Raw genomic sequence first — 12,858 nt, forward strand, 5'->3', positions numbered from 1 at the left:
ACTGGGAGGGTAGAGAGAGGTTGGGTTGGAAAGGGGGAACTGATTACAAGAATCTACATATAACCTCCTCCCTGGGGGGGACGGACAACAGAAAAGTGGGTGAAGGGAGACATCGGACAGTGCAAGATATGAAAAAATAATGCTTTATAAATTATTAAGGGCTCATGAGGGAGGGGGCAGCGGGGAGGGATGGGAAAAAATGAGGATCTGATGCCAGGGGCTTAGGTGGAGAGCAAATATTTTGAGAATGATGAGGGCAATGAGTCTACAAATGTGTGCTTTACACAATTGATGTATGTATGGATTGTGATAAGAGTTGTATGAGCCCCTAATAAAATGATTTTTTTAAATAACAAGCTCCACCTATTTCACAAATTTGCTTGCATCATGAAATCGCTGATTGTTTTAGTCTCTAACGCTGCTATAACAGAAAATCCACTAGTGAGTGGTTTTAACAAGCAGAAATTTATTTTCTCTCAGTTAAGGAAACAGAAAGTCTGAATTCAGGGGCCGCCTCTTGGGGAAGCCTTTCTCTTCTCTGCCATCTCTGTGGGCAGGTCTTTTGACTTCGCATCTTCATGTGCTTTGTCATCTCTCTTTCCTCCATCTTGGCTTACGTGTTTGTCCTGATGTCTTCTGTCTATATTTCGTAAGAGGCGGACTCGGTTATCTTGCCTCATTAACATAAAAAGACACTCCATTCCCAAGTGTGATTTTAACCACAAGCATTACAACACACATTTAGGTTTTGCAACATACATTTAGGTTAGGGAGGACACAGTTCAATGCCTAGCACTACAATAATACCAATACAGTCTCTAAGAGAGTCAGCAGAAAAGCATCCTAAGAGACTGAATTAATCTTACTTTTCATGCCATATACAAGAAGGTCAGCATTCATTACAGATATAATTCATGGTGATCCCAATGACCAATGGTCAGCTCCCCATTTTAAAAGAAGCCAGAAGACAGTTCTGAGGGTCAGACTAGAGTAACCATCCATTAAATTCTGGTCCTCTTACAGACCCACTGTAAAAGAGCTTCACAGCTAGAGGCTTGGAGACCATCTTTGTTCATAGCCCCACACATCTGTACAAAGCTGTTGGATAGAACCCTGTAAGAAATCAGAAAAAGCAAAGTAACCCACAGAGTCAATATGATGAGAAGCATAAAGGGAAACATTGCTGAGCAAATTTTATCTCCTTATTCAGGGCTACCACCGCTCATCTGCCAGTCTGCCATAATGTAGTGGGCTACACATCGCTATCATGCTGGACATTAGGCCATGGTATTCAAATATCAACAGGGTTCCCTATGATGGACAGGTTTCAGCGGAGCTTCAGAAAAAAATAGACTAGGAAAAAGGAGGAAGCCGTCCATTTCTGAATAATTAGTCACTGCCACCTTATGAATAGCAACTGAACATGCTCTGATACAGTGCCAGAAGATGAGCCCTTCAAGTTGAAAGAACGAGGAAGAGCTGCCTTCTCAAAATACAGTGGGTTTTAATTCTGTGGATGGAGCAAAGCTTTGGGGACCTACATTTACGCAGGGGACATGACTTAAAATGAGAAGAAAAATCTGCAAAAAAACACCCAATAATTGGAATGTGGTTTGTACCAAGGATGAATCTAGGAAAGAAGTCATCAAAACTGAAATGGAATGCAAAAAGAGTAATGTCATAGCGTTGGTGCACTGACATGGACGGTTACTGGTCACTGGGAATGGGAAAGTCATCAGGTTTACAATCTTGGAATGACAATGAAAAGGAAGGGCTTCACATTCCTATTTAAAAAGAGCGTTTCAAGATCTATCCTGCAATACAAAGATAGCCTTTATATGTCTCTAGGGAAAAACAGTCAACATAGCTATCATTAAAATTTACACACTCAAAACATGTTTTGAGAATGATGATGGCAACAAATGTACATATGTTCTTGACACAATGGATGGATGGATGGATTGTGATAAGAATTGTATGAGCCCCCAATAAAATGATTAAATAAATAATAAAATTTACAAACTAACCATTTATGCCAAAGATGAAGAAACATATCTTTTTTTTAACCAATTAGTGCATTCTGAAATTACTCAAACATGCAACTAATCTTCATTGATAATAACTGGTCATTGGAATGTGGAAGTTGGACCAAAGAAGAAGGATCAGCAGTCAGAAACTATGGACTTGGTGACAGAAACAACCCTGGAGATGGCATGAGAGAATTTCCCGGGACCAATTACTTATTCGTTGCAAAAGAACTTTTTCCAGCAACATAAACAGTCACTATACATATGGACCTCCTTGGATGGAATTCACAGTAATCAAACAGACTACATCTGTGAATGTCATCAATGGAAAAAAATCAGCAACATCAATCAAAAACAAGGACGGGGCCTACTGCAGAAAAGACCATCCACTGCTCATGTGCAAGTTTAAGTGGAAATGGAAGAAAAGGAAAAACAAATCCCCAAGAAACATATGCCTTGGACAGAAAGGGCTCATCAGACTCTAAAATGTTACCTCCAGCCGCCACCACCCCCGCCCCCGCCCCCATCCATTCCTTTCCTTGCTCCCTGTGCCCAATTCATCTCACCCTTTCCTCTCTTGTCCACCTGTTATCCTCGATTCATTTTTCTCAAACATAAGATTGTCTTTTCCCCAGTCATTTCCTGCTCTCCCTTCCCCATCCCCCAGCCCCTCTTTTTCTGACACTCTTTTGAAGGCTCTTACCTTGAAAAGTTTAGGACTGATCCATCTTCCCACCTCCAATCAGATTTTCTCCTCAGACCAACCCAGTGAAAATCGTTCCTGAGGAAAGTTTTGAAGAGGCTCTAAGGGAAAGTTTGAAGATTAGGGGGAAAAAGGTGAGAAAAAAGATTAAGAGGCCTAGTCTTGTGGTCAAACCATTATTGTTCACATCCTCCCTCATCATCGCCTACTTGAAATAACTCATAGCTCGTCATTTCTAATTCTCCAGATAAATGGACTGCTGAGTGGAGCTGCATCCTAGAATTGAATTTGAGGCCTGTAATTGCCCTCTTTTAACTTGACAAAGAAGATAATAATACATCTCTACCATCCATTCCAACTTCCTCCATGATTACATGAAGCACCCGATATGTGTTCAAATAATTTATAAAGAAAGATGATAATAAATACTGCAGAGGAAATAGTCGTCTGTCTTATCATTGTTGGATACATAAATTATGATTGAGCCTGTGGCTGCGTGCTTGTTTTTTCCTCTAACTTCAATTTTCCGGTCCCTAAAAAACAGTTCTTAAGAGAACAAATTTAAGGCAAAGTTAAATTGAATATGTCTGACATTCATTAGAGGAACTTACGATAGCACAGGGAACTGTCTGTGTAGATGAAACACTCTGCATTGCTTTGTCTTTAGCCCCATTGATTACTTAAACGTGCAGGTTGGGAATCAGGAGGAAGATAGAAGAGCAAAGAAAAGGATGGGGGTGGGGTGAAAAAGGTGAAATGGCATTCTAATTTTTCTGGGTTCCTTGAAAGCTTTCATATATTTCTTACACGAACTGTTAACCTACTTACGAGGATTATTCAAATTACGAAAATATGAATGTTTCCTAATTTTCCCACTGGAGTTATAAGCAGAATATTCCATTTCTTTTCCCCCGGTTTCAAGAAGGAAAATGACAGCTCATAAAACATAGAAATGGGTCATGATTTGCTCAAAAACCTCAACTAGTGTCTAAGACCTGACATTAGGTCAAATCCACTTACAAACACAGATTCTGCCCTTTCACTCTTAGGCACCTGATCAGTCCAATTTACTTCTTCTCACTGACAAGGCCAGATATGGAAATATTTTACTGTATTCATTCCACTTAAATAAAATATCTGCTTTGTTTATTTACTGCTTTTAGTCTCATATCCCCCTAGCACATAGAGGAGACTAAACCCTGGGGTTAAGGACAGAGAGTTGGCTAAAGACTTCCTCCTCTCCCCTCCCACCCAGAAGAAGCCTTCAAAACCAGAGTTCATCAACCATATTCTGGTTGTGTCTGAATAGGTCTGAATACACACACACACACACATATATATATCCCATAATTATAACTAACTGAAGAAATCACAATAAAATATAAGTAAGGATGTTAAATAAAAACTCTTATCCCCAAAAGACAGTGTGAACTAGAGTGCTTCAGGCAGTATGAAACTTCAGAGCTTGGGATGTTTGGTTACATTTTAGAAAGAAGAACAAGATCTAAAGGCAAGATTTAAAAATGTTTCATGCAAATGAAATCAAATACATTTTTCCCGTTAGGTCACTATTTGCACCACACACATGCACATGCTTTGCAAGTAATTTTCAAGGCTGTAATTCAAATGTTATTAAAACACAGCATATATTCCTTCAGTTTCCAAAATGAGCATGGTTCTGGGATGTCTAAATTATCTAATTCTACACAGAAAAAAATTTAATAACATATCAAAGTGGCTTAACAGGTCATATGTTTTCATTGACTAATAGAATTTTAGACACTATATTCTAAGAAAAAGAGGCCTGGTCGTGCTGAGGATTAGGCCTTGGGCTGCTAAGGGCAAACCCCCCAGCTGCTCCAGGGGGAAAGCACACAGCTGTCTCCTCTCTCTCCTGACTGACAGCTTTAGGAGGCCTTCACAGAGTCGCTATGCATAGGAATTGCTGGGTTTCGTTCAGTGAGTTTTATACTAAGAATAACTGCCCACCAAGAGTAGTTTATGAAAATATTATCACTTTGCATAAAAAACAAAAATAAGAAGAGGAGCCAGGAAGATGGTGTCGATTTGGAGACACTCTTCTGCAGTTCCCTCGTGCATTTCAAGAGAGTAAGGGTTTTTGTCAAGTCACAGAGACTTCCTGCAAAGATTAAAGGAAAGTGGCCTCCTAACACAAGAAATAAAATATGCCCTGGAGGTGAAAAAGCTGAATTGGAAGCAAAAAGGTTGCTTGAATATTGTAGCTGATGGCCATCTAGCAGAGAAGCAACGAGCCCATATGGAAGAAGCACACCAGACTGTGTGATCATGGGGTGTAGCTGGGACTGGGTAACAGGCATCAGAAGACCCCCAACACACAAACAAAACAACATATTGTTGCGAATGAGCGGGTGGGAGCAGAGACCCAAAGCCCATCTGTCAACAATGGGACATCTCCTATAGAAGGTCACACAGAAGGGATGAGTCAATCAGGGTTCAGTAAAGCACCGATGAAACACACAATACTCCTTTGGTTCCCTGAGGCTCCCTCACCCCCAACTATCATGACCAAGTCCTGCCTTTCACTGAGGGCTAGGCTGGAGCATGTGCACAGGTACAGATGAGAGATAAGAACTCATGACACACGGAATCTAGGAACAGGAATGGGAGTAGCAATACCAGAAGGGTAGGAGGAAGGTGGGGACAGGAGGGGAGGAAGGAGGAACCAATCGCAATGATCAACACATAACCTCACTCACACCCCTCCAGGAGAACAAACAACAGAAACCATGATGGAAGAGAGACAGCAGGTTCTTCTATGTAAGATATGAAAATAATAATAATTTATAATTTATCAGGAGGTCATGAAGGTTGGGGGAGAGAGGAGGTGATACCAAGGACTCAATAGAAAGTAACTTTTTAGAAAAGAATGATGGCAACATATGTACAAATATGCCTGATACAACTGATGTATGGATTATAATAAGAGTTGTAAGAGCCCCAATAAAATGATCTTTTAATAAAAATAAATATATATATTATAGCTGAGCAGTGTGGGTAATAGAAACTTTCTTATTGATTCTAAAATTGATATCAGACTTATATCTCATTTTGCTAAAATGAAATTTCACTTTAACCAAATGCATTTAACCAAATACTCTCCATTACAATTAATATATTTGTCAAATCTGAAGTTCTATTCTTGGAAACATTTTTCAAACTCATCTGTTTGGATGGTTGACAGTACCTCCCTCATTTTTTTCTTCACCTCTTTTATGTCTTCAAATTGCTGTCCTTTTATGTGCTTCTTTTTCACAGAAAGAGAAAGAAATTGCAGAGAGAGAGATCACTTGAATCAGGTACATCAGACAGGAAAAGCATGCTATTTTTTGAGACAAACTGGCACACTGAGATGGCTGCATGAGCAGGTGCATTGTGGTGGTGGCAAAAACAGTCCCCTGTCTGTGAAAAATCAGGCCTTTTTGGTTGCATGCTGTTATGAATCTTTTCAGAACCAATAAAAAGAAAATTTGATTAAAGTCTGACCTGGTGAAACAAACTCCAGATGCACTACGAGTTGACATTTTTGTCCATTCTGGAAGTTTGAGGATGTCCAGAATGATATTTGTCATCAACTGACATTTCACCTTTTTTGAAACAAGAAAAACGACTCATACACTTGAGTTTTTCCCACAGCGCTGTCCTTGTAATCTGTGTTCAACATCACAACAGCTTCTGCGGCCTTTTTCCTGGAGAGGAAACAAAATTTCACAGCCACATGCTGTTCTCTTAAATCGACCATCACAAAAATGGAAGTTTGAGCAAAACTGCTTTTACAAAAAAATTCGCTGTGATCAGAGAGAATCTGCCCAGGAGACGCCACTGGGTGGACTGACTCGGAGCCAGTTGCTGGATGCTTGCCTAGTGGGGAAAATGTGTACTGTGAAAGCTCCACCAAGCGGAGCCTTTTTCTGTTTTGTTTTGTTTTGGTAGTCCCTTGTCCCATGATCCCATTTCTACCTTACAAATCTGGCTAGACCAGAGGATGTACACTGGTACAGATAGGAACTGGAAACACAGGGAATCCAGGACAGATAAACCCCTCAGGACCAATACTGAGAGTAGGGATACCAGGAGGGCAAAGTGAAAATGGGGTAGAAAGGGGGAACTAATGACAAGGATCTACACATAACCTCTTCCCTGGGGGATGGACAACAGAAAAGTGGGTGAAGGGAGACGTCGGACAGTGTAAGACATGACAAAATAATAATAATTTCTAAATTATCAAGGGTTCGTGAGGGAGGATAGGTGGGGAGAGAAGGTAAAAAATGAGGAGCTGATACCAAGGGCTCAAGTAGAAAGAAGATGTTTTGAGAATGATGATGGCAACAAATGTACAAATGTGCTTGACACAATGGATGGATGTATGGATTGTGATACAAGTTGTACAAGCCCCCAATAAGGTAATTTTTAAAAGAAAAAAATTTCCCCTATTTTTTGCATCAGTGCACAATACTAAAAGTAAATAATTCTTCCTCAGGAAACCACCACTTGCTTCTCTCTTTAAGAGATAGAAAGAGATATTCTAGCTCACCACACCTCGGGGTGAAGTTCACACTGATTACTTGGCCTAATTATGAAGGAAGGATAAGGGAAGTCACACTAGATATAAAGACCGCTAGAATAAATCAATAATATCAGCCCTGCATTCCAATCATTTCTTTTAATCATCTGACACTTCCTCTAAGATTTCTTTATCAAGAGAGCCTTCAATTTAAGAAATCATAATTTGGTTTGTGTTGCATAGTTACTGAAATTTCATGTCTTAGGAGACAAGAGCAAAACAAGTTATTTTGACTTTGAGTTTTAGTTTGGCAACAAGGGAAGTCCATTGAAATGGAAGAGAAGGAAAGCTAACCTGACTCCTACTACTGCAATGTCAGCAGTTCGAAACCAGCAGCCACCCCACTGGAGAAAGATGGGACTTCCCGCCCCCGTAGAGTTACCCTCTGAGAAACTCACAAGCGTAGTTCTACCCTGTCTTATAGCATCACTGTAAGTTGGCATCTACTCAATAGCAGTGAGTTTGGTTGGTTTTGAGATGTGAAAGAAGCATTCACCTAGATTTTCTCATTTAATAGACATAACAATTCTAGAAAGTTTCCACTTGATGTGAGGAAATTTAGCTTCAAAGAGGTTGAGGAAATTACTGAAGGTCACATAGCTAATAAGTACCATAGTGTAAATGAAAATAGACTCATGACTGTCTGACAGAAACCATTCTTCTTCCATGACCTAATTTTGCTGGAAATTGTATGTGTGGGGGGGGAGGGGCGGGAGGGGAGACAGTGTTGTAAGCAGTAGTGTCATATCCAAAGAAGGAAACATTGTCTGTAATTATATGTATACCCTACATACAAGAAAAGCTAACATCAAAAAGTTCTGGAAGAAGATGAAGGCGACCCCAAGGTCAAGAGGAAGGTTGTCAAACCAGTAATGTTCTGATAACATTTTTGTTAGGTGCCCTTGAGTCATTTCCACCTTACAGTGACCCTGTGTACAACAGAATGAAGCATTGGCTGGTCCTACATCCACCTCACAATTGTTCTTGTGTGTGCGTCCATTGTTATCGCCACTGTGTCCACCCATCTGGTCCAGGAACTAGTCTCTATGAACCCATTTGGAAATGTGTTTTCTTTATTATGTCAATAAGACAAGATTAGTGCATACTCTAGCTTACAATCTCTTTTGAAATATAAAAGAGATTGACAAGCATGTGAGAGAAGCAGAGACGGGAGAAGACACTTGCCAACTTCATGACAATTGCGCAGGAGCAGAAGCCCAAAGAGACAAGGACCCCCTTCAACAGAGCCAACAGAAAGGGAGAGACTTCCTTTAGAGCTGCCCCTTTGAATTAGGACTTCGAGCTTCCTAAACGGTGAGAAAAATACAGTTTTCTCAGTTAAAGTCACACACTTGTAGTATTTCTCTTATAAACGTACTAGATAACTAAAACAAAGAGTGAGGTGTGTCATAATAGATTTAAAACTGCAGTAGTTCCAAAGAGATCTCAGTAGTAAACCTATCTTTGAAAAGGACACAATTGTCTCTAGTGGTATATTCAAAAGGCAAGAACCACAAAGGGTATATGCTATTTTGTGAACAGAAGCTGAAGAAAGAGCAGAACAACTCTATTTCAGTTTTATTTTTATTTCCTCTATCAAGAATCATCTTGAATCACCTCTCAGCCTTTTGGCTAAGATCAAGTGTAAGAATCATCTTGAAGCTAGCGATAGAAGAGATACCTAAATGTCAAGGGAACTAGATAATGTCAAGTTCAAATTTGACATTCAAATATTTTAATCATGTATAGAATAAGAAAAGTATCAGAACAAAATTAATAGGAAAAAATATGTCAATTTTCAACATGTGCAAGATCACTTTAGCAAGGTAAACTAATTGTGACTCAATGCCTACCCTACTGCACCACCGGGGCGCCTTGATCAATAAAACGGGGCTTGAGAACTCTACTTTGTAAGTCAGCAGTGAAGATTATGAATAAGTAGAATAAAAAGACGACTATACATAAATACCTGGCATGCAGAAGACATTCAATGTAAGGTAACTTCTGTTATACACGCTGCTATAACCAATCTTGATTGAAGATAGACTGTATCAGTGTGTCTTACTGAAAGATGACTACCCCGCTCATGAGAAGGCACGTCTTATGGACTGGTAGACTTGAACAGAAAGCAGCCTAGTTCTCTAGCTGAGCGCTCACACCCAGTGGAATGCTAGTTGGAAAATATTTTCAATTTTAGTAGGTCCATATGCTCATTTGGGTAGCTGTGCAGACCCAAGTCTGAATATTAAAACACACCTGAAAATAGGGTGTAAACCTTGCTTTGGGAGAAAATGGAAAGTCATAATGTTTATCCAAGGTTATAAAGTTGCTTTTATAAACTGAAAGTCTGAAAGACTTATTTCTCCTTAAACACTGTTCCTGGACCAATCCTGGACCACCACCAAGCAGATGCCAAAACTTATGATCCACCCCTCTGAACAGAAACTACAGTATGCTGGGGATCGTGGCTGGGCTCGGCTGTTTTGTGTGTCAATGTCATGGGTTGTTGGGGGGAGGGCCCCATGGGGGGAGGGGAAAGGGAATGGGTGGGAAATTCTTACAGTCTGTGGAGAAGACTGGAGGGACCAGGTCCAGCCATCTCTCACCCCTGGAAGAAGCTGCCAACCCGAACTCCTGTGGGACCTCCTAGATGGAATGTTAAAGCCATTGGAACCTGTGTTTTCCCCAGAAAGAAAGTCAAGAAGAAACAAAAAAAAAAAGCAAATGTATAATAACACTAGTGAAATGGCTCAGTTGATAACACATGAGTCAAGCTCGTTCTGTGGAATCTGACAAAAGCTGAGGCAAGAAAACGAATCAGATTACAGAGTCCAGGACCTCAAGAACATCTCTCTCTCTCTCTCTCTCTCTCTCTCTCTCTCTCTCTCTCTCTCTCTCTCTCTCTCTCTCTCTCTCTCTCTCACACACACACACACACACACACACATACACACTTCTCTCCCTTCTCTTTCCTGGTTTCTACAGCTGTTCATTATCATGCCTTCTGACCCCCGCATTATTACCAGTCGGGCATTTACTGGTTCCCAGTGAAGATCAAGCAAACCACAAAGAGAAAAAGAAATCAATAAAGCCCTAGGCACAGGCAGTTTGGTCCCATAATAATCTCTCTCCCAATCTCCTCCCAAGTCTCACTGGTTCTCTTGCAGGGATCTGCAGTCTATTTTTTGTTGGACCTCCTGTGTGTTTTTAGGGCTGATGCTTATTTTTATTAGATCAAGATTTCAAGCCTAATCCCTCTGTGTAATACTCACGGCCCTCCCACTTCCAACAGACACATACACATACGAGCACTCAAGTATCTGTGTTTCTGTAATTAGGGGTTTTTGGGGCAGATGGGGGAAAGACACGCAGTGGGAGAGGAGAAGGGGGAAAGCAGGTATTGATGGAGAAAGGAAAATAAAGGGCGGGAAAAGAGAGGTGAGAAAGCATGCATCCTCCTCAATAAATGACAGATTTTTTATTCCTCAAAAGAGCGTGCATGGTATATTTGGAAAATCATTCACTAACAAAGCAAGCTACATCTTCTAAATATTTTTACTTACCATTTCCTGACTATCCTGAAGCACAAGGAGATGCGATTCGTTGGCCAGGCAGAATTCCAGACTGCCATTCCAGTCCCTTTTCTCCCCCGAGAAGTAATAACAATTGGTGCCATACTTGGTCCAGCGGTCTGGGCAGCGAGGACAACTGGCACAACGGGAGTCGTTGGAGTCTAACAAAGAAGAGGGCTTGGTTCACATCTTTCTGGACCACAGGGCCTTGGCAATTAAACAGCAGATAAAAATGATAGTACCAGGATCTTCCTCGCCCCGCTACTATTCAGATTAAGGTCTAGAGAAATGAACAATGTATGGTCGCCAAGTCAGGGATCCACCTCTGTCGCCGTTGCTATCGTTGCACTGAGCACGGATGGACTCTGAGGACAGCAGGGGGAAGGCCATGCAGACACAGATATGGCTGAGGACTGTGAGAGGGCCCAGGACTCCCGCCAGAGGTCTTGATGCCCATGCATTACATGCTCGTGGCCTAATTTGTTCAACTGCGTAATGTACGTGGCTTAAGGCTGGCAGAATCTTTCAGGATGCCCAACCTCCACATGATTCCTCAGGATGGTACAATGGAAAAGAATTAGAGAGAACCTTAACTACAAGGAAAAGTTGTATCTCTTTATTATCACAGATGCAATGCCTGTTACCATTGAAGATTAGACTTAAAACTCCTACTTCACCAAAAGAATTTAGTTTAGGTATTATTTTGAACCTTACAGAGAGAGAAGAGTATCAACTACTAAAATGAAAAGCAATCAAACTCTCACTGAACTATTTAAGGGGGAAAAAAAGATAGATTCTCATTTCTTTCACTGGGTTTGATTACAGTTCTGTCAAAATGAAAAAATTAAATAGGGCTCCAGGTAATTTCAACTAAGATTCCATAATTCTATTAAAATCACTTTGAGCACAAGTTCATAGTGAGCATGTATGAGCCATTTCACTGTGAAAATTATTAGAGTGGGAATTCAAGGGAATTCTGGTTTTATTTTTCTGGGTTTTTCAAGTTTTCCATCTTAGATAGGTGTTTACCACTTTTCAGTCGCACTCTTAAAAGAATCTCACATTATAAACATCAACATCGAGTTTTGCTTCTCGAAAGTTTCTACCTTACATGGGTTCCAGCTTTTCCATGTTTTACTGTACTAGGTAAACACATATGTAACTTAGACTTGCTGAGTACATTTTATACTTTTTCTAGACTTAATCATTAAAATGTGGAAAATTAATTCTTTCACGTAAAGTTTTATGAAGACCTGGCATGGGACCAATACGGTATTCCAGGAATTTAGTGATAAACTAATAGGCACCTCATTGATCTGTGACTTTTCCACACAACTTTATGCAGCTTGTATCCAAAAATCCCATCTTCCCTCAGAGCCTCCTTCTGTCACAGGTTGGGCGTGGTTTGAGGCAAGAATCCTGAGCCTCAACTGCCTGTTACTAACAGCGATCCCCGATAACATAGACCAACGTTGGGGCTCTAGATTAGGAAACAGTAAGAGTCCTTGGGATTCTCCGGTTTAAGGAGCTATAAGAATTAAACCTAGAAAACTTCACCTTAGAAATTTGAAAATGGGGGCAGGGGTGGGAGGCATTGAGGAGCAATCAGTGGATGCAGGAGGGGGAGGAAGCTTTAGATCTGAGTGTGATGATGTACATAAGGCTGTTTTTAGAAGCATTTTGACTATGGAAGTGTATGATATGTGAATATTTCAAGAAAACAACTGAAAAGAAAAAAAGAAACTAGACTTGACCAATGGTGAAGAGGAAGAGTTGTTTCTTAGGGGGCATTGAGTGTGTTTGAATGGTGGTGAAATCATTTGGAGAGGGATCACAATGATGGCTGTAAAACACGTAGAATAGTGGCCCTGAATCATACATGCAGAACGTGGGGAATTGGTGAGTATTTTGTTGTGTACATTTTGCCAAAATTCAAAAAACATTTACATGAAT

The 12,858-nt window shown here is 40.5% G+C and overlaps 1 protein-coding gene across 3 annotated transcripts in view; it reads right to left on the bottom strand.

Moving 5' to 3' along the window:
• Positions 1 to 479: 479 nt before the first annotated feature.
• Positions 480 to 12,858, bottom strand: part of KLRG1 (killer cell lectin like receptor G1) — a 45,840-nt gene continuing 33,461 nt past the window's right edge. For all 3 annotated transcript variants that reach the window (XM_075553107.1, XM_075553108.1, XM_075553106.1), the window contains 3 exons: positions 10,897 to 11,066; positions 2,731 to 2,831; positions 480 to 1,113 (listed from right to left, as the gene is read on the bottom strand). In XM_075553107.1, the coding sequence (XP_075409222.1) occupies positions 1,002 to 1,113; positions 2,731 to 2,831; positions 10,897 to 11,066 (383 nt within the window). In that variant the 3' untranslated portion in view covers positions 480 to 1,001. The remainder of the gene's footprint in view (positions 1,114 to 2,730; positions 2,832 to 10,896; positions 11,067 to 12,858) is intronic.

The sequence above is a fragment of the Tenrec ecaudatus genome, chromosome 6 (assembly GCF_050624435.1).
Source record: "Tenrec ecaudatus isolate mTenEca1 chromosome 6, mTenEca1.hap1, whole genome shotgun sequence".
NCBI lineage: Eukaryota > Metazoa > Chordata > Mammalia > Afrosoricida > Tenrecidae > Tenrec > Tenrec ecaudatus.